Source organism: Sorex fumeus, unplaced genomic scaffold (genome assembly GCF_029834395.1).
Source record: "Sorex fumeus unplaced genomic scaffold, SorFum_2.1 ptg000007l, whole genome shotgun sequence".
Taxonomy (NCBI): Eukaryota; Metazoa; Chordata; class Mammalia; order Eulipotyphla; family Soricidae; genus Sorex; species Sorex fumeus.
Genome location: NW_026606064.1, coordinates 60,342,671 through 60,370,664, shown reverse-complemented (window position 1 = coordinate 60,370,664; position 27,994 = coordinate 60,342,671). Strand labels below are relative to the sequence as shown.

At 38.8% G+C, this 27,994-nt stretch overlaps 1 protein-coding gene and 1 non-coding gene across 6 annotated transcripts in view; one reads left to right on the top strand and one right to left on the bottom strand.

Moving 5' to 3' along the window:
* Positions 1–27,994, bottom strand: part of MPP7 (MAGUK p55 scaffold protein 7) — a 236,151-nt gene that overhangs the window by 72,838 nt on the left and 135,319 nt on the right. For 4 of the 5 annotated variants that reach the window (XM_056136933.1, XM_056136941.1, XM_056136950.1 and 1 more), the window contains exons 4-5: positions 15,305–15,382; positions 11,646–11,726 (exon numbers count right to left, since the gene is read on the bottom strand). The exons of the other annotated variant lie outside the window; for it this stretch is intronic. In XM_056136933.1, the coding sequence (XP_055992908.1) occupies positions 11,646–11,726; positions 15,305–15,382 (159 nt within the window). The remainder of the gene's footprint in view (positions 1–11,645; positions 11,727–15,304; positions 15,383–27,994) is intronic. 5 annotated transcript variants of the gene reach the window in all.
* Positions 16,738–16,952, top strand: LOC130016867 (small nucleolar RNA U3). The gene has a single exon (XR_008791279.1). It is a non-coding gene; the product is annotated as a small nucleolar RNA U3 (small nucleolar RNA).

Genomic DNA, 27,994 nt, shown 5'->3' with positions numbered 1-27,994 from the left:
CCAAGCAGAGCCCCCAGCAGCCGCTTGTTTCTACAATCCAAAATCGCCGCCATACCCCCTGCTTGTCTCCAACGTCTCAGGAAGGACCTCACCAAGATACAGTCTGCTGAAACTTTGGGTATGTGAGTTTTGTGACTGAAATCTCCAGGCTTTCACAGAGTTGAGGTGGGCTACCTCCCCCCTCCCCACACACACACACACACAAACACTTCCCAATACACATGGAAGCACTGGCAGTCACCCCCATGAACCAACTCCAGTGCCACTTGTAAACTCTATTACTGGCCTTGCTTCAGGGACCCATAAATAAATCTCAAAAGAGATCAAAAGCCAGAGACACAGCAGTGAGTCTCGAAAGACACCGGGATCAAAAGGGCCAGAGATCTCTCCAGGCCTCATATAGAGCCAATTTCACCAGACCATCCCAGATGGAGCAGGTGCAGTCTTCCCCCCCTACTCCAGAAGGAATTCCGGCGACTAAGAGCCGCAACAAGGCCCAGGTATGTAGGTTCCAGGACTAAATCTCCATGCCACACAGTGGCAGAGGCACCAGCCTGTTCCTCCCCAGCTCCCCATCTGCTCATCAGCCTGGCTGTCACACCTACAATGTACCTCCTGACACCATCTTAGCTCACCAACAGCCCTAGTCCAGAGGCACCCAGTTGAATCTCAAAATGGATTAGTGCCCTACAGAAATGTCTCCATAAACCAGCCATTTACAATCTAGGATTCCAGAAGCTTGTGGCAGCAGCACTCATGATATTCAGGATGAGCAAGGGACAATAAATGATCTAGTACCTTCCCCTGCAGGCAGGCTTGACTGGTAGTGGGAAAATTCGAGCAAAACATAATGCCCAAAAGCAGAGAGAGTATTGGGGAAATTGTCTGCCATGGAGGCAGGGTGAGAACTAGGACGGCGGGGGCGGGGGGGAGGGGAGGGGGATATATACTGGAGACACTGGTGGTGGAAAGTGTGCATTGGTGGAGGGATGCGTGTTAGATCATTGTACTGCTGAATCTCGAACATGAGAACTTTGTAACTGTGTCAAAAAAAAAAGTAAAAAAAAAATTACTTTGAAACAACCTCCATATTCAGTAACATGGCTTCATATGAGGTTGCAGCTGACAATTTAAGAAGCTAGGGTCTGAGAGTTGGAGAGATAGGACAACAGATAAAGAGTTTGCCTTGCATGTGGCTGATCTGGATTCCATAACTCAATACCCAGCACTCTCTACGGTCTCCTAAGCATTGTCAGTTATGGCTCAGAAAACACACAATGTTAGTCAGGACCATAGAGATAGCTCATGGGTTATGTCTCAGAGCATATTTGCATGCAGGAGGCCTGGGTGAGACACCCGGCACCACATGGTCCCATGAATAGTGCTTAGAGAAATAGCCTAGTTAAGAGCCAAGAGCAGCCCCAGATCATTGCCAGATGTGTTCCATCACCCCTTCTCCCCCTGCATAAAAAGGCTCATGTCTAGACTGCTGTAATGCTAACATACCAGATCAGAGTAGAAGCAACAGATACATTTTTTTTTTTACATAAAAAGTCTTCTCCTCCCTTAACAAAAGGGAATGCCCTGCCACAGAGGTAGGGTGGAATGGGGGGTATGGGGGGTGGAGGGATACTGGCATCAGTGGTGATGGAGAATGGGCACTGGTGGAGGGATGGGTATTCGATCATTGTATAACTGAAACCCAAGCACAAAAATTTGTAAGTCTACAACTGTACCTCATGATGTTTCACTAATAAAAATTTAAGGGAAAAAAAAGTCTTCTCCTCCTTGATTTAGAGGAATTATTTATAATATACTGAAATAAACTTTGTGCTACATATATATCCTTTTCATAGTAGCCTACCCTTTCACATTCTTATTAGTTCTTTATCAACACAGTATTATAATCTAAATAAACACAATTAATGTTTTCCTAGATGGTTGATACTTTTCTGTAGCCAAGAAGAGCCTCAAAGCATAGGAATGAAGAGCACCAGGGGGGTGAAATATTTGAAGAGATAACAAGATTTTTGAGAACTGATAAACAACCTGAAGATTCAGGAAGTCCAATTAGAAAGCAGTGAAACAGGAAATACTGAAGTTTAGATATGTCAGTCTAGAAATATCAACGAAACTATGGAAGACAAAGTCAGAGCAAAGGTACTAAAAATATCAGACGTAAAAAAATCATCAGAAAGAAATGAAAACGAGTTGACTGGGTAGCAGCAATGAAAACTAGAAGACAGTTGAAATATTTGAACTTGCGTAGAAAAACAGCAGCCAGTTGAGTGTTATATACCCTACAAAAGAGGCTGAGGGGCTGGGGGTACAGCTGAGAGGCACACCACTAGCCTTGTATATACGTAAAGTCCTGAGTTTAATTCCAGGCACCACCAGCCTAGACGTATTTCAGAAACAAACATAGTGGAAAAACTGTGGTGCCCTGACCACTCCCCCTGCCCCAATATGTATCTTGAAAAAAAAGAAAAACAGTAAGATATTGGCCAATATAAAAGAAAACAAGAAAAAGTGGGACAATGGCTTTCAGTTACTGGACACCAGCCAAGAAGACAGTGATCAGTGCGAGATCGGAAGCAATTTTCCAAGCTGTAGCCATGGTTGTCCCAGTTTCCTGCTGTGCAGGGTAAGAAGGAATTTGCACAGAAGGAACCCAGAGTTCTCCCCAGAGTGAATTGGAAATCCACAGTAGTAAAGGGGCAAAAGCTATCAACGGAAAACTGGAAAAGGGAATGGTATACGGACTTAGCTCTGATAACCTGCAAGAAAGCCAACCTCAAAATCATACAGAAGAATTACACAGACCCAAACCTTAAAATTATATAGAGATCATAAAAGTTGTTATTGTAACTATATTTCAAATAGTCAAAAAGCTAAGGTTTAACATGAATTTGGGGATACATTAAAAAAAAGATTTGGCACATAGAAAAATGATTCAAGTCAAGCTTCTAGATTTGATTTTTAAAAGGAAAATTGGAAGAAAGTATATTAAATAAGATTAACACAGACTAGACATTATGTTAAGAAAAAATATAAAATTGATAAAAAAATTAGAGACTATTTAAAATTAAATAGCACTGTAGCACTGTCCTCCCGTTCATCAATTTGCTTGAGTGGGCGCCAGTAATGCCTCCATTGTGAGACTTGTTGTTACTGTTTTTGGCATATCAAATACGCCACAAGTAGCTTGCCAGGCTCTGCTGTGCAGGCAGGATACCTTTGGTAGCTTGCCGGGCTCTCCGAGAGGGATGGAGGAATCGAACCCGGGTTGGTCACATGCAAGGCAAACTTCCTAGAGAAAATGTAGTGAAAATTTAGGAACAGGACACCGGGCTAGGGCAGGAGCAATAGCAAAGCAAGCAGGGCAATTGCTTTGCATGTGGCTAATCTGGGTTCAATTCCTGACAACCTTTATGGTCCCCGGAGCCCCGCCAGAAGTGATCCCTGAGTGCAGAGGCAGGAGTAAGCCCTGAGAATTTCTGGATGTGGCCCCAAAACTAGCAAGAAACACAAATTGAACTATGGGAAAAAATTCAGTGGAAGGACACACACACACACAGACACACACACACACACACACACACACACAACTGCACATTCATTCAAAAGTATCTTTGAAACAAAAGGGCTAACCATTTACGTACAGTAGAAAACATCACAAATGGTGAAAAACAATAATGTGTTGTAAAAGCTCAGTATATAAAAAAAAACAAAATGTAAAGTTACTAACAACGTGCTTATATTGATGGGAAAAAAATCATCTGAACAGGTAGGATTACATCATACATTATAGAATAAAGATTAAAAATATGATGACACAGTTTTCAATAGAAACAATGTAAGCCAGTCAACTGTAGTATTTTAAAAATACTTAAATAAAAATACTGTCAATCTAAAAATTCTATAAACAGTAAAAATGCCTTTTAGAAATGAATGAATACTGAAGTCTGTCAGAAGATAAAGAATGAACCTCAGCAGATTACATATATAAAATGCTGGCATGAAAAACTTTTAGCAGATCGCATAACAAAGCAAAATTATACAGAGTCTCTCAAATAGGGGAAATATGACAGCAGATGAGAATGTGGATAGATTTTTAGAGAAATAAAAACACCAGAAATATCCACTATTTAGATATCGATGGCAACTGTCTTCTACATGTTGAAGAATGACAACTCATGAACATATTTTGTAAATAAAGTCATCATTGTAACTGATAGGCAATATTAAGAACACCTGCTGCAAATACTGAAGTTGTACTCATGTACACGTCTGGACTCCAAAATATGCTTTTCGTGGGGAGGGACCTACACTTGATGGAGCTCAGGGCTTACTCCTGGCTCTGTGCTCAGAGATCACTCCTGACAGTGCTTAGGGAACTCCTATGTAGTGCTGGGATTTGAACTGAGGTCAGCCACATGTAAGGCAAGTACCTTAGCCCCTGTATTCTCTCTGTCCCCCAAAATATACTTTTATGATTTGTAGACATCATTAATCTTTTTTAATTGAATCAGCATGAGATACACAGTTACAAAGCTGTTCATGATTAGGTTTCAGTTATACAATGTTTCAAATTACTCATTTCTTAAAGTTCTGCTTTACAAGTACTTTTGGTTAATAACATTTTCATTGACATTTAAGACAACAGAGAGAAGCTTTGTATTCCATTATCTTTTTTTTAAAAACTATGATGACTTTCTGCTTCAGTATACAGATTTTCCTTTTGAGAGACAACACCTAAATGAAAATTGTGTTTCCATATGCCATAGGCACTAGTCAGTACTGATGGGTTTACCTGTTGCTCAGAAAAAGTGGCAGGAAATTGAACACTAGGCCCATCAAGCTCACAAGCTCTCACTGATCTTGACCCCCTGGAGTTCATTCTATGTTCGAAATATCTGTCATGTCCACAGAATTGCAAGCTCAATGCATAAGTATAAATAACACTGATTTATTTCTCCAGAAGGAAGATTAACTTCTTTTAAAATGCTTTAATGATGTCTCATCCATTCTGCACGTGGAGGAAGTCAGTCATTTCTGGTAAGTGAATGTTTTGGAAAGCTGAAAAAATAAAAAATCTTATTGTTTGAATGCCTTTTTAAGATCTACCAAATTTTCTCTGATCTCCTATATAATACCATGTTCTAACAATGATGTCACTTTGACATCTATGAAAAATAAGGAACAGAACGATGACTCATTGAGGTTACTTTGTTTTTAATGTAGTAATTTGATGCTTACGAGCACTTGCTATTTATTGATGGCTTTCTAGCTTCCGCAGAACAATATCTCTATCGATATAAAATCGTCCCATCAGTGCCCCCAAATGCCATTAATATTATCATTTCTCTTCCTATCCCAACACTGCAGGAAGCTTTATTATCTATTATCTATTATCATTTGCTATTCACTACCATTTCCTTTTGCTCAAGGTGTGGTTTCCCTTATACTTTGTTATTTTTCCTGGACTTCTCAGATTTGGACAATAAGACTGGATTTTTTAGGCATTGCTGAGAAATAAGTATTGGGGTTTTATATATTAAAAAAAAGACTGACTCAAAAGATTTGTTTTGGTTTGGGGGCCACACCTGTCTGTGCTCACGGTTTACTCCTGGCTCTGTACTGAGGGAGCACTCCTAGTGGGTGCAGGGGACCATGCGGGCACCAGGAGTTCAACCTGGTCATCTATGTGCAAGGCAAACATTTACCCATTGTGCTATCTCTCTGGCCATTTAACTAAAAGATTTAAAGACTGGGTTTATCTTTAAACTTTTCACAGTTCTCAGATAATACTACTATTATAGAATGACAAGCCATTTACTGTTAAAAACTTGAGGGCAAAAAAAATTCTACAAGAGAAGTGTGAGCATATATTGCAGTGGTGACCAAATAAAACTAAAACAGAACATTAACAGAACAGGATTTATGAATTAGCTTATTAGAGCAAAGGCAATGTGGCAAAAGGCCCTTTTTCACGTACTATTTTAGGCACTGAATATCAAGAGAAGCTGACTATATTAATAAGATCAGGCTGTAAATAACTATCAAATTTTCCAACATGCAAACATTTCCGCTCAATAATATACTGACCCAATAAAATTCTGCAACATATAAGAGATGTACACTAAAATATTATTCAAATAGCAGAAGATTATAAACAATAGAAATGTAAACCACTGGAGATAATTAATAGAAAAAGAAGTCCCTCCAAATCAAAATGTTTAAAGTTCATGATATAAAACTAAAAAGTTCTACATTTTCATTATATAGAAGGCATTCTATTATCCTAGTTATAATAAAAAAAAAACATGCAATGGTTGTACATACAAAACAGGATGCAAGGTATTGCAACCAATAAAAAGTAGTTATCCATAAAGGCATACACACACAAAATTCAGGGAAGAAATAAAAAGTCATAAAGCATATTAAATAATGCTTATTGAGAGTCACAGCAGCAAACCCCGGGAGACAGTGGACCCCAATCCGAACTCATTTCACCAGGGCTCCTTAGATGTAGCAGGTGTTCACTCTGTACCCACTCCAGATGAACCCCCAGTGGCTACAAACTTTCTAAAGAAAAAACCAGGTATGCAGGAACAGGGTCTGAAGATGCCAGGTCACGTGGCAGTGGAGATGGTCCGTCGCATCCCGTCTCCCCACCTGCCCTTTTGGCGTCCTGGCTGTCACACCCATGAACTGCCTCCCGGTAATATTTAAGCACATCACCAGCCTTGATCCAGAGACTCACAAATGAATCTCAAAATGGATTATCTCTACAGTAACCTTTCTAGATCCCAATCATTTACATATTTAGAATTCCAGGAACATGTGGCCTCTTTTGCAGCCGCACAACCTCTCATGATATTCGTAACAAGCAGTAGAAAATAAATTATCTAGAATCTGCCTGTGGCAGGCAGGCTTGAACAGTGGTGGGAAAATTTGAAATAATGGTGGTGAGAAGGTGTAATGGTAGTGGAACTGGTGTTGAAATATTGAACGTAATCAATTATGTGAACAACCTTATGAAAATAAAATTTAAAAATTAAAAAGAATAATACTTATCTTCATCAATAGAGCAATGTGAACATCTGAACATTTGAACATGTGAACATTTATCTCCTCTAATTTCTATATACTCCAAACTAAATTATCAAAAAATACAGTTTATTTTCCGAAGTCTAAGAAATCACCTTGGCAAAGCTAAAATGATCACATTTTAATGGAAATCATCTATCATTTAAAAAATTATTCTCCCTAATCACATCTATGGATTAACTTTTCCTGCATACTGTATTCATTTATCCTTAATGTTGTGGAATGCATCCTTTTTCCTAATCTCATGATTATAGCCTAAGTATTGACACTTAAATCTGAATTTCATATGATAGAGCAGGGTTCTTCCTTTTTATACCTGTGGGCCTCCACCTGTCCTGCCTCCCAGTCCAGTGGCTGACAGTTATAACCAAGTCCAGTGGTTTGCAACCATTCCACACCCACAGATTGGCATTGGTCTGTGAGAAGTGATCAAAGAGCACTACTCAAGGGGGTCTTATCTAACCATTGTTGCAACACCAGATACTGAAATTATATCCAATTCTCTTTCCATTCAGTGCTCACATTCCTCAGAAAGGCCAAAAGAATTTTTCAGCAGCATTATTTCTAAAGATGCTCACTGGGGCCTCCTCCATTCAGAACATTCCCCCAGCCTCCCACCACTCCATCACTAGGAACTGTGCATTTCAGAATATCTGCCAGTTGCCCAATTCATTCATTTCCATGGCTGTCCATTGTTGTTGGACGAAATACAGAATTTAAATCTGTTCACAATTCTGGTGGCCATCACAACCCATCTCAGAAGACAACTGGAAGTGGAAAGAAGGCTATTCACAGTAAGACTACAATTATGGACAAAACCCATATTCCCCAGGGCAAACGAGGAATTACAGATGTCCTACGAAAAGGGTCCCACTGTCCAGTTCTGAAATCTAGTGTCTTTCTTCTCACAAGCTATTATTCAGTCATAATAACAGAACCACCTCCAACTTGACAAATTATTGTGAAATAGAACTTCACATTAAACATACACACTTCACCTGATCTACAATACTTAATTTTAATATCCATCTCCAATTTATTCCTTGGCCCCTCTTTTGATGACCTAGAACTTAACCTTGAGATCTCAACTTACATGCCACTCCTCTGGAATTTTTCTTAACCCTCTCCTCCCCATGCTCAAGCTTGGACTTTAGAAATACTTCAGTATGTCCCATGTATTTCCAAGTATTCTTGGCCCAACAGTTCTTCTGCCAACTGCATTAGCCTTCATTTTTCTTGTATAACTTATATATAAGGGCCCTGGCACACGTAAAAGGGAGCAAAGAATAGATATGTAAGAATGAATGAAGATCTGATTTCAGTGACATTTAGAAATTGCCAAGTGTTTTAAATCTTTTCAAAAAGTTGAACTATCTGTGGAATACATTTATCTCCTTCCCATAATAACATATTTAGTTGTATATGTCCATGAATATATTATCTTAGAGTATAACTGGTTTCTTTGCTGTATTGTGAATTAAATATTTCTAAAGTAATTGCAATCTTAAAGCAAAAAAAACTACTTCCATTAAATACAGTGTTAAAAGACAGTGTTAAAATTAATGCTAAGGAATTACATTTTTCATACTGTAACTGTCCATTCAGTGACTGTCATGTACCTTTAATACCCTGCTGTATCTTGCTCTGGCTTACAACAACAACAAAATAAGTGAATAGTTTTTTTCCAAAACAAAGAGGAATGGCTGATCATATTCTTAAGTAGTCCAAAACTTACTCGGGGTTGATCCTTCTTAAGTACTTACCTTTAAAATCTTTCAAAATAATGGCAGTTATTATAAAAGATTTCAAAATGATAGAAATGATCAGTATTGATGACTCCTTAGAAAATTAAAAAGACAATTTCTCTACGACTCAGTGATCCCTCTTCTCAGGCACTGATCCCAATACTGAACTATTGATCTGCATGGATATTATGACACCTGTTTACTGTAGAACTATTGTTCACAACAGACAAGGTCTAGAAATAATACATGTGCCCAACAAGAGACTGGTGAACAATAAATTTGCAGTGTGTACACACACACACAGCGGAATACTACCCAGTTGTGGGGAAAACGTAAATCATGTAGTCTGCCAAACCTGCATAGAAATGGAGGGAATGTGGCTAAATTGAGCAAAAAGAAAAATTCAAATACTAGATGATCCAATTCATATGTGGAGAATAAAGAAACAAAGCACGGGGTTAGACTGTCTCTAAAGGAAATAAACCCAGAGATACCTTCTACAGAATAATCAACTGAGGGTGCAAGGGGCATGACAGGGATGGAGGTGGGGGGATGACTGGACTTTAAAATAATGATGGAGGTTGGGGTTTCCCGACACTGGAGTTGGTGAAGTATAATTGCAAATACAAAGCAGCAATGTGGAACTTTTGTAAACCATGTTTTCTTAATAAGAAAAAAGAGATCTATATGACAAGTAAAGCAATATTAATGGGTAAATGCCAGATCAAAAAGGGAAGAAGAATAATTTCTTCAAGATAACTAGAAATTACCACTGACATCTGCAACCTTCTGTGCCTAGAATATTATGTACTTCCTATTTATTCTTTCCTGAATATACATCTTTCATGATGCCTTTTAAATACAATGCTATTCAAGTATAAAAAGTTGAATTGTTAATCTGAGATATTTTTGCCATAAAGATTAGTATTCAACTATAATATGTATCAATGCTATTCAAGTATAAAAAGTTGAATTGTTAATCTGAGATATTTTTGCCATAAAGATTAGTATTCAACTATAATATGTATCCATGGTACTGCAAAATATCTAGAGCCATACCCTCCTCTCAAGCGATACACTTTGGTATATATAATCTCAAAGAGCCTTGAATGAAAAAATAAAATCACGTTAGTTGTTATTGTTGGAAATATTCCCCTTCAAATTCCAATACTCACACTAACATTCTCTCTCAAAAGATGTTAACAAGCTCCTAAGTAATCTCACTGTGCCCTTTTCATGCAGAATCTCAGACCCAAATTCATGATATTTTCAGAGAATTCACTGGCTATGAATTTTTTTTAATCTAGGCTCTTAAATTTCATGCACTGTTTCTTATTATCAAGCAACTTTTCTCCATAAATCTGATCCCCAACCTTATAGAACTAAAATATAGTCAATCTCCTATCACTACAAATCAATTATCTTTTATAGCATTATAGTCATGTTACTATGTTTATAATAATTAGAAAGTACAGTTCATGCAAACTTTTACTTTATTTTTATTTAGTACCGTATTTTTTAAGTGTCATGGTTATAATATATATATATATATATATATATATATATATGGTTCCAAAGATTTTTTTTCAAGAAAGGTAGAACAGCTTTAACATCTAGCATCTAGGAAATTTTCATTCAAGCTTACAGAGAAAATATTAGTGTCAATTCCAAAATGTATTATGTTAAAGGTCTGAGTACATCAATGACTTCTATATTAAAAGTCTGAGATTTTTTTTTTCTTTTTTGGGTCACACCCAGCGATGCACAGGGGTTACTCCTCACTCTGCAGTAAGGAATTACTCCTGGCGTTGCTCAGGGGACCATTTGGGATGCTAGGAATTGAATCCGGGTTGGCTGCATGCAAGGCAAATGCCCTACCTGCTGTGCTATTGCTCCAGCCCCTAGTCTGAGATTTTTGAAATGTTTTCTTGACTCACAGCATTTGGAGGAAAGTAAGTATAATATCTGGGAGGAAATCAGCAGGAGGGTTGAAATTTGCCTACCAATATGCCATTAATTTATTGTTTGTAAAATGGTGTGGCAAACTCGGCAGAGTCTGGCAAACTCCCCATGGCGTACCCAATATGCCAGTAACAATGATGGGTCTCATTCTCCTAAAGAGCCTTGAATATAATCTCAGGGCTAGGATGAAGGAGACGTTACTGGGGCCTGCTCGAGGCAATCGACGAATAACAGGATGATTTGTGATTTGTTGTGTGAAAATGGTGTGACAGATTTAATTGGAGGAAAAGGGGAGAAAGTAGTCAGGAGGGGAAGCAGAATGCTGGAATGATCCCAGGGCAGGAGCAGGGAACGTTTTGCCAAGGGCCATTGGCTATAACATCATTTGTAGGCTCCAGGATATAGGCAGGACTTCGGACAGTTGACAAGAACTGTACATGTCTCTCCAAGCATGCACCAGGACCAGATCAGATGATTCCATATACCTCAGAAACAGATATTTGTTGAATACATCAGAATACTATCACTGGCTAGTTAAAATGAACCTCCACATAACCCACTATTACTCGGAACTTCCTGTAGGAGGAAAATGATCTTGACTCTACATTAGACTTGACCATTTAAATTCTGAATTTAACAATTTGTACTTTATTGCAGAGTTATCTAAAGCTCAACTCTATCCCTTACAGGAATCTGGGCTATTTAAATCCTATGCATTATGTGAAAATGCATTTACTTGAAAACTATTGCTCAAAGCAAAATTCATCTAGTAGCTCTCAGTAGTGCTTCTGGAAGGTATTTATTACAGGTGTAACATGTCCTCACCTTCACGTTGGGTTTTGAGAGAAGTTTCAACAGCTCTCTGATCTCACTGTTTGATGGCTTGCTCTGAAGTTCTTCGGCCAGCTGCAAAGGAGATCATATTGACGTAAGGAACATTTAGTAAGGGCATCAGTGCAGCTCTGTGTTTGACAACAGAGAAGCTTTCCCATGATTAAGCAGACTTCAGCATGAAAGAAAACACACTACTAATCACTGCGCTTCTTCTAAGGCCCCAATCACCCACATCCCAACACAGGCCTTCAGCTGAGCACAACTCAAGGGTTCCTATCAGCCATATCACTCCCTGATTTATTGCAAGGATCTCAAATCCCAGCACTTCATTTATGGAATGGTCTCTTGCATGCAGACAAAGGACTGCTTGTGTAAAGGACAGGATCAAGGTTTGACATGGGGGGGGGGGGGGTGAGGAGAGTGAGGAGGGGGTAGGAGAGAGAGGAGGAGGGAGGAAGAGGAGGGATGGGAGAGAGAGGGAGAGAGAGAAGGAGGGAGCTTCTGAATGAGGTGGTGAAATCCACAGGGTTTCCGAAAACCCACAGTAGCTTGTTGCTTAGAGCTGAGAGAGAAAGAACTATACAATGCCTCTAGTAGAGCAAATGGGCTGAAACTTCTCTGCTTACCTACAGAGACGAGCTGTCTTCTAAATGTAAACCACACTTGTCACAAAATGACTTATGGTAGGCTGACAACTACTCTAGCATCAAAAATACCCACCATCTCTATTACAATGATCAAGAATCCCCACTCGGTGGTTCTGGAAAAAGGACTGGGATTTCAAACCCATCTCACTCTTCAATAAGTGATTTTTCTAAGAAAAAATGAAACTAATTGAAAAAAGGAGGGGCTGGAGAGACAGTAAAGTAGGTAGTGTGCTTGCCTGTCATGTGGTTAATCCAGGTTTGCTCCTCAGCGCTCCACATGCCCCCAGCCCAGCCCCAGCACCCACACCCCTCCCCCCAATCCCCCACCACGGAAGTGATCTCTGAAAGCAGAGACAGGAGTAAGCCCTGCACATCTCTGGGTATGGCACAAAAACAAAAAGCAGGGGAAAAAAAAGACAAAAACACAGAAATAAAAGGACTAAGATTATGGGTATATGCAGCACAAAATTTAAAATACATTTAATATCTAATTTAAATGTCACACGGAATTTCCATTTGCCCCTATTTCTATGACGCTAAAAATAACTGTGTCTGAAATAAGACTTCTCTCTAAAAAAAAAAAATACACAGGAGCTGTATTATGTAAGTTACACACAAATCATCAAATTAATAGAACTGGTAATGTTTCATAAAGTGCTTTTGCTTTTTCAAAGTAGTATTTTTACTATCTTCAAGGCCATAAAACTTCAACTTCCAAAAGAATGCAACTTTAGCAACTTGATATATAATAATATTTCTAAACAAATACATTGATTCTGAGGATTTTTAAAATGCTATGTTCTGTCATTATTTGGGGCCATACCTAGCTGTGCTCACGGGTTAGAGTCCGAGCTCCGTGTTTGGGGGTCACTCTGGAGATGTTTGGGGAACCATGCGGTACTGGAGATTGGCCCAGAGCCTCCTGCATGCTGAGTATGTGCTCAGCCCAGTGAGCTGGCCCTAAATGCCTAGTTTTGCTTTGTTTTTTAAAGCAATGTTAGGCCAGAGAGGTAGTGCAGGGGTAAGGGGGCTTGCCTTGCACATGGCTGGATGAATTCCTTGCACCATATATGGTCCCCCCAGTATTGCCAGGCATGACCCCCTTAGAGCAGAGCTAAGAGTATAAGCACTGCTCAGTGGAGGGGGGGAAGCCCAAAAATTAAATAAAAATTACAAATCAATGTTTAGTTGAAACAAGCAATATAAACTGTTGTGTGCCTGCTAAGGGGACAAGCTTAGTGGCTGGTTGGAAAATAGGGACAATGGTGGAGGGAAGGTCACTCTGGTGGTGAGACCGTGTTGGAACATCAAAAGCCTATAACAACTGGAGTATGAACTACTTTGTAAACCACGGTGTTTAAAGAATTTAAAAAAAACTTTTTTTTCTTCACACTAAAGGAGGGATGGGTACTTGATCATTGTACGACTAAAACATAATCACGAAAGTTTGTAAGTCTGTATCTCACGATGATTCACTAAAAAATAAATAAAAAATTTTTAAAAAACATACTAATGTAAGTCTAAACTACTTAAAAATATTTCTAAGTACTTCAGTGATTTCATCATGACTAAGAAATCTTGAGGATAAAACTTTCATAATTTTACTCCAGCCTGTCATTTTCTGGGATATCAGCATTTGTGTAAAAAAAAAATAATAATAATGTTTGGACCTTTATCACATTGGTTTAAAATAAATAGATCCTCACGCCCTCCACGATAAAATGATTTTAAAGAATGTCTCAGGCTTATTTGGGGGGGTTGGAGGCATAATGGTCAGTGTCAGGCCTTCCTCCTTGTTCTCTGCCCAGGGCTCACTCTTGGCAGGCCCAGGGACCATATGGGGTGATGGGGATTGATCCCAGGTTCTCTGTGTATGCAAGGCAAGCACCCTACCTGCTGTATTACTGACCCAGCCTAAGACTTGGGCTTTAAATGCAATTTATTAGAACAATTTCTACACTTTTCCTTTCGAATGTTTTGGTTTTATAATACGGAGTTAAATTTCCTTATGAAACATGTCCATTAAAATATCCTTGCATTCTCTATAGATAAAAACAGGAGGGAAATTGTGAACTAACCTAGTGGCACATAATTTAGAGCTTTTAAAATACATATCATTTATTTTCTAAATTATAATATAAAAATGACTAAAAAAATCAACTGAAGTGATCAATTTTAAAATACTTATGGTCTCAATAAGTGACTCAAGTGAATTATAGTAATAATCAGTAATATTTTTATCATATTAAAATGAAAAATTAAAAAGCAACCCCGAAAGTTCCAGTGTATCACTAAAACCAGTCCTCACACTAAACATATTTCTCGTCTAGCTTAGTGTCCTTTATAGTTTATCCAGGTGTGCTCGCAATTCATCCAAATCCAAAAGTTAACAGTAAGAAACAGCAAGTTAGTTCCCTCCCCCAGATTTAAAATAAAATTATAGCCACAGGAAATTAACTACTCCATCAATGCCAACTGCTTCTAAAATTTATTTTTTGGTTATGAAGGTAATTTGGAAAGGTCCAATATCCATAAATCATTACTATGCTTTATAATTCATTTAAAAACAACCCTGTCTTTTTATGTATTTCATATGCCTCATTCCTATACTGGTAACTGTCATTTTTTAGTACTGTCAGCAGGAGAGCTATCTCATTTGTCTTTATTTCTCCAAAGCATTCCTCTTGTCTGTGACTTTCTCAGAACACCACAGAGCTGACAGGTCCTCTCTCTCTCCCCATGGAGTTACTGCCTACTATTTCTATTACGTAGTTACCAAGTTAGAACAAGAGGGTAACTACGTGCAAAATGTGGAGAACAAGGAAGTGAATGAAAATCAGTCTCAGATCAGTGTAAGCTCAGCGATGACAGCCTGCTTGGAAACCTTTGCAGCTTCTTCTGGCTTTCCTCAAGGGCTCATATGCATCTGTCTGGACTAGGATGAGCTCTACCGCGCCCAGACCTGGGGGAGATGCACCCCGAGAGCTTAGAAAGGACACTTACGTCATCGGCCAGGGCCACAGCACCGTGGAGGAAAGGCACGGGGTTCTGCTTCTCATAGTAGTGCAGTTTTTCATGAATCTGGAGTGGGGAAAAAGAAACGAATCGAAGTTTACCAGCCGGCAAACCAACGGAGAGGTAAAGCAGTCCTATCGCTGTAAATAGACACTGGCTCATGGAACATTCTCCACAGAAGCGTGTTTCTATAAATCTCAGGATGCAGTAGTACTCACCTATGACTGTGGTCCAGTGTTTATAAGGTGAAGTCAAATGGGAAAAAACAACAACAACAACAACAAAAAAATCTGCCAATTCAGGAGAACCCGAATAAAAACAAAACCTTTGCTTTCCCACTCTAAATAAACATTAGCTTTGCCAAATCTTTCATTTCTCAAAAGTATCACTTCACTACTCAAGGAATGGGTTATAATTTATGTCCCTGTTAAACACGCATTATGATTAAAGCAAGGTGATAAGCCCCCACTTTCTGGAAGTTTGATGTGTGGCAAATCCTGAAGAGGGGGAAGCTGGCAATGGGTACCTGCCAGTGCCCGCAGCCCCCCAATTCCTCCCCGCAGGACACAGGTCCCTTTATTTATCAAGTCAACTTTCCCCTCAATTCAAATTTCTAAGAAACAAAAGGATTTCTTAGAACACTCACATAATTTTCTATATTGTAAGATAAGTAAATGTATGCCCATAAATTCGGAAATTATTTGCATCCTCATATAGCATTAGTTACATCATGACACAAAGTTCAAAAATATTTTTTAATCATTCAATGACAAATTGAAGTCCTTTTTAAAATTAGGATTATAGCTCCGACATGAAAGATGCTTGGGGTTAATACAGATCTGTCAGAATTTAAGTTCCCTCTATCTCAGTTGTGATATGGGTGCCCTTAAAAACTTACACGAAAAAGTTTTCTTTAGTCTCTTATTCACCATATAGACTGAAAAAAAAAAGTAGCAACTAACAACTTCCTGTTTTTAATAGGTATCAAGCTATACTCTCCTTAATTATATTTAAAGCTAACCAATCTCTGCTGTAAAAAGTCTGCAAGACAGATTTATTTTGATTAGCCAGATGCTATTGCTGGGAGGGGATCCCATTACCTTCTTGGCAACCTGGTACATAAAGCAAAGCATCAGGGAAGGAATTTTGACACTTATGATATTACCAGAATCATCAAAGCAACATTTTTCTTAACATCTTGGAATATTTAGACATTTATCACATTAGAGTAATAAATTTTACAGGCTACAAGATCTAGCAGGTGGGAAGATCTGATTTGAAAATGATTACAGCATAATTTAGAACAAAACCAGCTGTCCTGTGTGTTAAATTAATTTTACTTACCTAATTATCAAGAATCAGATCCCCTCATCGTATACTATCATAGAGTATGGAATTGACCCACTCGGAAAACTCATCTGAAGACTGTATATTCGGGGATCATTTCTATAGTTTGTTATTAGAGAAGTTTCTCTGATCATATTAGAGCACCCAAAACCACAAGGAGGGCTCAGAGCATTCTCTCCTGTGTGTGAAGCTGGTTTTAGGTATTGCTTTTGTCACTGCCTTTTTACCATTAATGATCGTTCTTCTCTTCCGTTGGAAGAGGGAGAGGATGCAGTCTGTTACATGCGGTTGGGGGGGGGGGGGAGGGGGGAACAACCAAAAATTCATCTGACTTGGTTGCAACTACTTGTTTAAATGTCTGCTTCCCTGAAATCATACAGTGTCTTAAACTTCCACTGCATTTATCATTGACTTCAAGGCCTACGTAATAGTTACCAACGCTATAGTAATACAGTCTCTTTAGTGAGCTCAATCTCTTGATTCCATAACCCTCGTAAGAACAGTAAGTGGTGGTTAGCACTGTCATCCCACTTGACAGATAAACAGATACACAGGAGTTAAATAACTTGCTGAAGTTCCACAAATAGCAAATGGCAGAGCTGGGATTTAAAATCCAGGCACTCTGGCTTAGCATCAGAGCCCTTAATCACAGCACTCGCCTGCTTCAGACGAACATCTCCGTCTGCATTCTTCCCTGACCTCATTCACTGCTGAATGAACATGATCTGTTTGTAGGGCCCAGGAGGGGGGCTGATAGATAGGGCAGTAATGGCTGTTTTCAACGATGACAGAATTATTGCTGTTTCCTCTCTGCACCTTGCCTTTATTTCATCTTTCCTATAGCCCCTAATTTTTCCTCAATTAATTATAACCCAAAATGAAATATCCAGAGCAAAAACAAATATATAATATCTCGCCTCTTGAAAACTTTTTTTTCCTTGGTTTTTTGTTTCTCGCCCGTGACCAGCAGTGCTCTGGGCTTCTTGCTGACTCTGTGTTCAGGATTGTTTCTGGTGCGGGAACTGAATAAGGGTCCACCATGGGCAAGTAACTGAACCCACGGCATGATCACTCCGGACTCCTGACGCAATCTTTTCTAGTGCTTTCCTCAAGTCTAAAACAGTTCACTCCTGAACTTTGTATCATATCATGAATATATATATAATATTTTTTCTTTTGCTTTTGTTTTGTTCTCAGGTCATATCTGGCAGAGACCAAGAGCTAATCCTGGTTCTGCTTATAACTCCTGTCAGTGCTCAGGGGACCATATGTTGTGCTGGAGATTTGAACAGAGATCGGTTACATGCAAGGCAGGCAAATTTCTCCGGCCCTAATATATCATGATATTTCTTAATAACCTAGAATTTTCAGATATTAGCAACCCTATGTTGACAGAGCTTGCTTCAATACATTACTTTAAACATTTAATTGACAAGGATATAAAAATTCAAACTTTCAAGATGTTCTAATTTTTTAAATTTTTTGAAATTCTTTTTATTTGTATTTATAAAACCAGTGGAAAAATTAAAAATAAAACTTAAAAATAGAATTAAAATTAAAAAATTAAAAACAGAATTTTAAATTCTAAAGTAATAATGGGTAACATGTTTATTCCTCACAAGGTTGTCTAGAACTTTCTGTGACATTGAAGATGTTCTCTATCTGCTTGTTTAATATGGTTACAGTGACCACATGTGGCTGTGTGGCTCATGTCCTTCAAGGACTAAATTTTAAGTTTCAGTTTAAATGTAAAAAAAAAAAAATCACAAATGTGGATCATGGTCGTTACCAAATATAGTTATCAATAGCCTCTAGGACTAGATTTATTAGGCATAGATAAATCTACACAACTTCATTTTAACTGGACATTTTGCTTTACAGATTTAATCATGCAAGGTAAAGGTAAAGGTAAAGGCCCTCCCGTTGATCGTCGATTTGCTCGAGCGGGCCCAGTAACGTCTCCATTGGAGACTTTGTTGTTACTGTGTCTGGCATATCGAATACTCTCGGTAGCTTGCCGGCTCTCCGAGAGGGGCGGAGGAATCGAACTCGGGTCGGCCATGTTGGCCGCTTGTAAGGCGAACGCCCTACCCGCTGTATAAAATATTTCCCCCTCTCCCCTAAACAACTTTTTAAAAAGAATGAAAATGGAAGGAGTGGAGAAAAGAAAGGTCATAAGAGTAAAGTCTGAAGAGAAAGGGGACACTCTGGTTACCTTTTCCTATTAAGGAAATATGTAGGTATTTTAAAGTATAATCCTGAAAATGAAGGCACACAAAATATTTCAAATACAGGCATGCATTCCACCACTAGTCATATCTCTGGGTCCCAAATGAACATTTTCTAAGCTTTATTAAAATAGTGTGTATGTTTGTCTTCATAGAATTTGTTATGTATCATAACATATTAATGAGAAATCATCAGGTAATGTCATTTAAAACTAAAAGTTGCCTCCTGGTGAAACTGTTTTGGAGGAGGGCTAGAGGGGCTGCCCAAATAATGCCTGGCCAGGGGCCATTCCCAGCACTCAGCTCAGCTATTCAGCCCTGACATGTTCAACATTCAGCCTGGCAGTGCTAAGGGGTCGCCAAGGCTACACCTTGGATATTGGGGGGGAAGGGCTGTGTGTGTGTGGGGGGGGAGGGTCATGTGGTGTCAGAGATTGAACTTGGAACCTACTTCACAAATACCATTGAAATGATCTTTTCTTTAAATATTTGACAGAATTTGAGTAACCAGCTGTGTCTCATATGTGATAAGTTTGTTTTGGGGACCACACCTGGCAGCGTTCAGGGCTTATTCCTGGCTCTGTGCTCAGGAATCACTTCTGGCAGGGTTCAGGGAACCATATGTGGTGGCAGAGATCAAACCGGGGTCAGACATACTATCACTCTGTCCTCTCTGTCTTCTAGATTTTGGAGGTCAACTTTATCCTTTAATTTTCTTAATTTCTTCTGATTTGCTTATCAGAAGCAGCAATTTCTGCATGTTTTTCTGTCTCTCCTAGTGTTGGTCTCAGAAAACACCATATCCTAGAAAATTACTCATTTCTATCTGGCTAAGAAAAGATCTGAATCTACTTAAGCAAAGTAGTCTCTTAGGAGTCTTTAAATTTCCCCTACTCAATATTTTAAATTACTCTTTCTCATTTGTTGTATTTTACTTTCTTTACTTTCACCCTTCACCTTGGATTTATTAATTTCACATTTTTTGCAGTATTTTTTTTATTTTTAATCTTAAATGACTCCCTTAGGCAATCCCTTAAGTCATGTGCGTATCATACAAATTATTAGAATCCAAAATAAAAAGCAAACTACTCTAACTGGAGCATTTTATATTACTATGATACTGAGGAATTATACCATATTACAGGATAACTACTGGGCAGTACTCAAACTTCTCAATATTAATTCTTAAAACATTGACTAAGGACTCATCCCAAGAGAAAGATAATCAATTTGAAAACAAAGTATGCCAAGATATAAGTGCTTCAAACCCTAAGAGCATAGAGTAATTCCATTTAGAAAGCAAAGTGGGTAAAGAGAGAGAATATATACTAAAGGGGGAAATTTCAGTGCATCTTTTCAAACAAACTAAAATATTATTTGTCCCTTTTCATTTACTACACATGAGGTGAATGGCTGCCGAGGAAGAAAGGTTTCTGTCAGTTTGATGTAAGCCATTACTTTAGTGCTAACTTCAGAAAACAGTTCCTAGAATGAGGTTATCACCTCCCATCTAAGAGAATGATCTATATCAAAAAGGTCAGAAATAGAAGCTGGCAGGGGTGGGGGGTGGGGAGGAGATGTGGGTTTCGGGGTACAGAGCCCTGCGCGTTGCTGGTGGGAATGGCAAGTGGTTGAGCCTTTCTGAAGAACAGTATGAATGTTTCTCTAAATAGTAAGACAAGATTGACAGTGTGACCTGGCAATTTCATTCCTGGGAACCTCTGGCAACAGAACACCAACCTGAAAAGATACCCATCTTGGGACTGGAGTGATAGCACAGTGGGTAGGGCATTTGCCTTGCACTCGGCCAACCCAGGTTTGATTCCCAGAATGCCCAGGTCATCTTTTCCTCATGGTCTCAGAGACGAGACCTAGCGGCTCTCCAACATCACTTCTCCTGCCTGACCTTTGGCTGTGGCTGGTAAGTGCTGTGGGCCAAGGGCTATATCTCCTAACAGGAGTCCGCCTATCCTCCCCCAGACCTAGCCCAGAGCCTGGGATTCAGCGTGAGACACGAAATGCATGTTTATGAAACTGGGTTGCTTCTTCCACACACTCTCCTTCTACCAGCTGGGGAAGATCATGGCAATGCCTCAAAAGACAGCTAAGCCATCAAAGAAAAGGAACCCAGGTCCTCAAAAGACTTTCTGGAGGAAAGTCTCCTAAAACTCTCCAAATTACTGCTAAGTAGAAAACCTCTACTGGGCCTTAACCATTACAGATTTGGACTATTTGTCTAAGTTGTTCACCCTACTTTAAATAATGCAGTGGCCTCCAGAAAAAAAATATAAATTTCTCTTAACATAGTCAGATATACCTACATTTTCCATTTATTTTTAAATCTATACTTAACACTTTAAGTCTGGAAAGACAGTTCAATGGTTCCCAGAGCACCACCAGGTGCAACTTCTGAGCATCACGAGTCTGACTAAAAACCCAAAAACCCCCAAGCCCTAAACTCTTAACCCTTAACTTTTCCAGTGGCTTTTAAGGTCAGCTGGCTAGCCAGCCATAACTCAGGAAAAAATCCAGTTAGTGTGTCTGAATCTCACCTCTGCCTTCCGGGAACTTCCCTGAAAATTGAAAACTATCTTTTCCAATTAATTTTAAATTAACATAAATCCCCAGTCAGAGTTTGGTGATTTATGTCTTTTCTTTTTTAATGACCATATTTTTATTCCTGAAGCTGAACTATGATTATTTGAACAAATAGTTCTTTTCCTTGTTCTCAGTGTTTCTATTCTAATGACTGTGGTCGTCTTCTGTGTCTTGCATAATCTTAAACAAATCCATAGACTATAAGATTTTTTTTTTATTAAATATAGTACTTAGGTTGAAGTGTGTGTTATTTGCTGTGCCTGATTATAGCTGAAGGTAGATTTTCACCAATGCTTTTTTAATGAGTAGATGTGAAGTCAACCTTCTGTGGGGTTTCCATGAGGGAATCCTAGGGATGGTAGACTTTTTCAAAAATAAGAGGATGTGGATATGTGATGATGATAATGATGCAGCTGCTTGAAATACCAGGTGCTTTGCAATTTCAGTTTAGAACTCCCAGCTGGGTCCCTCCAGCATCAAGGCACTATTTCTGCCTACAATGCTCCTCAATTTTAAAGGTGCCCACACTCATCTTTGGGCATCAACTCAAAGGCCCCTTATACAATGACATTTCCTCAGAGCACTACCAAATTGGTGCTCTCAGAAAATTAGTTATGATGGTGCCCTATTGGTGCAACAGTTCATGGTTATAGATTCTTCTTAAACTGACTTCCATCTGTTCCTACTTAATCCTAGGAATGATACACCTAATTCCCATCCCATTTCTCTAGAAAAAGAGATGAATTTTTCTTATCTTCTCATTCATGAACAATGAATGAGATAGCTATGAGAAGATATAACGAGATAGAATGAGAAATCATTTTTCTTATCTTTTCATTCATGAACAATGGTCCAAACATGCAGCTGTTTTGAACTAATTCCCCCACCTTTGAAAGAGAGACACCCCAGGGTGCCTTTGAAAAATGAGTGCTGGACAGGAACCAGACTTTGTTTAGAGTGGAAATACCCAGCTAGTATGAACTGATTGTCACTTCCTTCTTCAAATCCCTCAGTGGTTTTCCTTTGCACGTCAGACTCGGGATATGCTCGCCAATGCCCTTAAAAACTAAAGGTCCCATATGGCCTAATCTCTACAGGTTCTCTCTCGAGTCACTCCCCCGCACAAGTTCCAACCATGCATACCTTATGTTGGTCCCTCCAGCCTACTGGGTCCCTCTAACATCAAGGCACCATTTCTGCCTACAATGCTCGTCAATGTTAAAGGTGCCCACACTCATCTTTGGGCATCAACTCAAAGGTCCCTTATACAATGACATTAACTAAGAGTCCTATCAAACTGTGCTCTCAGAAAATTAGTTATGATGGTGCCCTGTTTTCATCACCCTTAGCAGACTTCATGTCCATGGATTTATCTACCTAGCTTGTCTCTACTGGCAATAAAACTTAGACTAAATAAGATGACCCCAGGTGGAATGATGTATGCATCATAAGTATAATTAACAGTATTATAAATTCTGATGCCTCAATGAAAACGGCAAAAAATATTGTTTTACTTCTTTAAAAATGAAGATGTTAAGGAATTCACCATTATATCCATACCTCCCAGCTCAATACTTTACATAAAATCAAAGCTAAAAACTGATTAATGGATATAATAATCAGGCAACCCCACCCAGCTAATAATATCCTGAGATCATAGAGAGAACAGTGTGCGCATGGGTTTTTTTTTCCTTGCTCATGATCTTAAGATCAATGATGAGAGCTGAAAAGAAGTATTTGCATCCCATATTATAGCAAGATTTCCAACAACTGAAGATACACTACTGTCCAGAACTTAACAGATAGTTGAAATATAACCAACTGTCACCATCAGCCCATCCAGCACTTCTAAGTGTATATGCATGCATAATAGCAAAGAAAAGAGAGAGTGGCGGGCCAGAGTGGTCCTACAAAAGAAAGGCACTTGCTGTGCATGTGGCCTACCCAGGTTCACTCCCTTGCACCACAAATGGTCCCCAGAGCACTGCCAGTGGTGATCCCTAAATACACACACACAGAGAGAGAGAGAGAGAGAGAGAGAGAGAGAGAGAGAGAGAGAGAGAGAGAGAGAAGAGAAATGTAAAATGGAAAATTTGGAAAGCTGACTTCATAGGTCTGCAAAGAGAGAGTCATAAGGACAAGTCTTCAAGAGGATCGATCACAAGAATAGGAAAAAAAATAGTTTCAGATCAGTCTCGAATCAGACTAACTGGTTTGTTGTTGGTGCTCATCTAATCAAGAAAAAGGAAAGCAAGAAGAGATGGCCAAATCCATAAAGGGAGAACAAAGGCAGTCCACGACAAATGATGTGTGGCCATCAAAGAGGTCAAGTGGAGGCTCTGAAGGCAGCTGGGCTTGAACCACCTTGTTGATAATCCAGCCAACAGAAGGAAAAGGCTTGCATCACACTGTCATCCCAGGGGAGGGAAAAATCTATGCATGCCACTGCTACACAATCATAAAGAACCACAGACAAGGCCAGATGGACAAGAGACAACCGTTTGAATAATCAAGTGGAAAATACTGTCAATTAAAAAAAAAAGTATCCTATTTATTGGGGCCAGGGAGCTTCTGGGTTAAAGTGCTTACCTCACACGTGGCTGACCTAGTTCAATCCCTGACTCTACATATTCCCCCAAGCATCCCAGAGTGCAGCCTGGAAGGTTCCACAGCATTGCCAAGTATCAGTCTGAAGACCCTGAGCATCTTGGTTGGCCCAGAAACCCCCAGCACTGCAATACCACAAAGCACCACATGCTCAGGCCCTCGCACTAAAGCACCGGCCTTGCTGACTCAAAATCACCAGAAGCTCCAACCATCCCCACCCCCAAGTACAGACTGGGAGACACCAAGCTCCCCACAATGCCTACTTAAAAAGGAGTTAATTTTATTCCCACTTTTTCAAATATTTCTATACTTTCTTTTTCTCACCCAGAGCTTTAACAAAGACCTTTTCAAGTCCTTCCGTTGTTGTTGTCTTTATTAAAAAGATAATCACTTTGAAAATCGTATGTCTTAATAAAACATGGATTTTGAAAAATGACTTGAGAGTAAAAGACTTACCGGATAGGTTTGAATACAGTGAATCTCTTTTAAAATTTTGGTTTCGGGGTCACATCCATAGGTGCTTAGGGCTTACTCCTGGCTCTGCACTCAGGGATCACTCATGGCAAGGCCTGGGGTTTGGGGGATGATCGGCTATATGGAGCACTGGAAATTGAATCTGGGTCAGCTGCAAACAAGGCAAATGCTCTACCTACTGTAGTGTCTTCCCTGTCTCACAATTAACCATTTTTACTGCTTATTCTACTACACTTTTAACTAAAATTGACCTTTGAAGTTTTCCGACTCTGAGTGCCTGGGTAATGAAGAATATGACTACCAATGACCATTTCGTGCCCACCGCCCTGATTTCTTCAAAAGCCCCAGGAGTTTTACCCACGCGCACTTTAACTCATCAGGATAAATGTCGATCCAGTAAAAAGGACGAAAGCATCATAGTACTGTAAATAGTTTTAAACTGCTGGAAGCCTTAGAACTGTCTCAGAGACCCTCAGAATTCTACAGACTACACAAAACTCACAATGACTTAAGAGTCACCGATAGGGGCTGGAGCTATAGCACAGCAGGTAAGACATTTGCCTTGTATGCAGCCAACCCGGGTTCGATTCCCAGCATCCCATATGGTCCCCCGAGCACCACCAGGAGTAATTCCTAAGTGCAGAGCCGCCAGGAGTAACCCCTGTGCATCGCCAAGTGTGACCCAAAAAGCAAAAAAAAAAAAAAAAAAAAAAAAAGTCACCAATAGACAGACTGCATACAAGGGATCAGTGAAAGAAAATCCATCATTTCTCTATGGCTGCACCACTCAGTTTATTCGTTCCTACTTTCTTTATAATCTAGCATTTTACCTGAAGCCAAATTTCCAGACTGAGACACCTGTTACTTTCAGAACCACGCAGATCTTTAAGCCATACTTTTCTACAAAATCATGGGGTAGATGTCTCTAAAGAGTAGCGACAGGAAGCCAGAGGGAAGACTAGCTGACTTGGAAAGAGTTAACTGAGATACAATAGCTTTTGGCATCTCATGAAACTTAAGTAAACTCAGTTCCTTAATGTTGTTTCATTATTCATTTCTTTCTCTCTCTCTCTCTTTTTTTTTTTCAAAACCCTGCCTGCTGCCTTTCACTTTGGCCTGTTGCTATAACTGCTAGTACACTTAAAGCTAAGCAATTTATAACGGAGTCCCAGACTGTTTCCTTGGCATCAGCTCAGGACTGCTATTATCATCTTCTCTTATTTATTGTACTCTTTCAAATCTGTCCTTTCTTTCACAGATTTATCTAAGTTTTTCACTTTTTTAAAAAAAAAATTCTCTGCTTTCATATGTTTTTCTGTTCCAAAATGTCATTCTGCTTTTCCGCTTTGCATAATAACAAGTCGCTTGCACTGTTACAATCACGGCTGGGATAATTTAATGCACTCAAATAATTGCACTTGTAATTGTTGCAGATCTAATCATAATTGCAGTGTATCTTGAAAAATGGCATTCTATTCTTCCTTCTCTAGATTTTAAATAAAACATAGGTAATCATTTCTCTTTTCCTGGCAGAGTTACCTAAAATGTTTATCTTTCTATGAAAAACATGTTTCACTGTGAATTCATTTTAAATAGAAGACAAAGCCGCTATTATATACAAGGCTCTGCAGGCATGAATAATCAAATACACCTCGTGGTAGGTAAGAAACAAAACTTGCAGTGACTGTGCTTAGAGGAAGATAGCCCCTTCATGGGCAAAAGAAATTCAAAACCAAGCAAATCATTTCAATCTTGTTCCAAAACAAATTTTCTTACTACCTCAGAGTTAAACATTCCAGAGTTCGAAAGTTAAACTAAAATTTGCAATTGTTTTCTAATTTTTAAAAAAAGCATTCTAATTTTTCTAAGATGCTTTCTCCAACGTTCTCCTGTTACATCCTTAGAATTAATGGATATATGTTAAAGCAATTATGTTTTATAAAAATAAGACTATAAAAATTGTTTTACCTTTCTACCAGTTTTCAAACCATTTCAGATATGACATACCAAGAGATACATAAAAATCTGATTGTTTTTTTATATGGCAGAAGGTGAATACATTATAACCTAATATAATTCAGACATCCAAAATTCCGAATCACAATTCACCAAGCAATTGAATTCGACCTTCAGAGTTCAATCTCTCAAATTCTGCTACTCTAAAATCAGGTTAAAATTTCCCCCCAGATCAATTTAAGCGGGGATATTATTTAATAAAAAAGCCTGAGCTCTATTCTCAAACAGGCAAAGATGACTCTCTGAAGGGACAAAAGGAAAAAAAAAAAAAACACCCTACCTTTCCATTGACTTAGTAATTTACATGTGGAAACATCCACAATTCCACTAAGGAAGAGAAGCTCTACCTTGAAAATAGATATAGCATTTCAGTTTCAAAATGAAAAACTGTGTCCACAAATTTATCACCTTTCCTACCCTAGGGGCTCCTTGAAGTGAGAAAATAACATACCTCCCCTTAGCTACCTCTCCCCAACCTCTCCGAAATAGTTCACATGCAAGGGAACAGCAAAGGGGAGAAAAATGTTTTTTAAAGGTCCGAAAAAACGGAAACATTACTAGAAAAGATGAAAAGTAAATCAGAGAAGTCTGTCCAAATCATCATATTCTACACTTCCAAGCAACGGAAGTCTACTGAGAAAAGGGACTATTGCTGCTAACAGATGCACCAAGAGCCCGGAGCTCAGAGGAAAAGAGGCTCAGAGAAAGAACGGAGAGCAGGGTAATGACTTCATTCGTCAACAAGAATTAATCAAGGATGCCTCTCAAACAGATGCCCAATGATCACCCCCTCCATTCACTCCTTTATGAAATCTTTTCCCCTTCTTGCCTGGATTTGGAGAACTTTGCTCTCATGAGCAAAAAGAGACATAACAGGCAAAAATTCATTTTCCTTAGTTATACTGGTATCAGACCAGATACGGTGAGAATTCAAATTTTATCAAGTCCCCTGGAATGAGAAAAACATATATTTTTTGATGACTTTCTAAAAGAATGTAGACTGGAAAGAATCTGGTCCTTGATGGTGTGGTAAAATGAAACAAAAAGATTTGAGCCTGGTAGTTTTTTTCTTTTTCTAATTTTAATTTCCTATTTCTTGACAATTTTTTTTAAAATCTGTTTTTTTCAGAAACATTTTATCTCTATTTTATAATTTCCTAAAATTATTTACAAATAATTGAGCTCTATAATTATCTTTTTTATTTCTGTTGTATTGTTAGTTGTGTCCCTCCGCTCTCTTAATGCTTATTTGTGCCTTTTATCATCTAGTCTATTTCATTAATCTTTTCAAACATCCACGTTTGGCCTCAGTGGCTTCTTAATTTTCTATTTCATAGAAACATGCTCTAAATTATTTCCTTCCTTCTACTTTGAGGGGGGTGATTATTCTGGTTTTAAACTTAAGCTT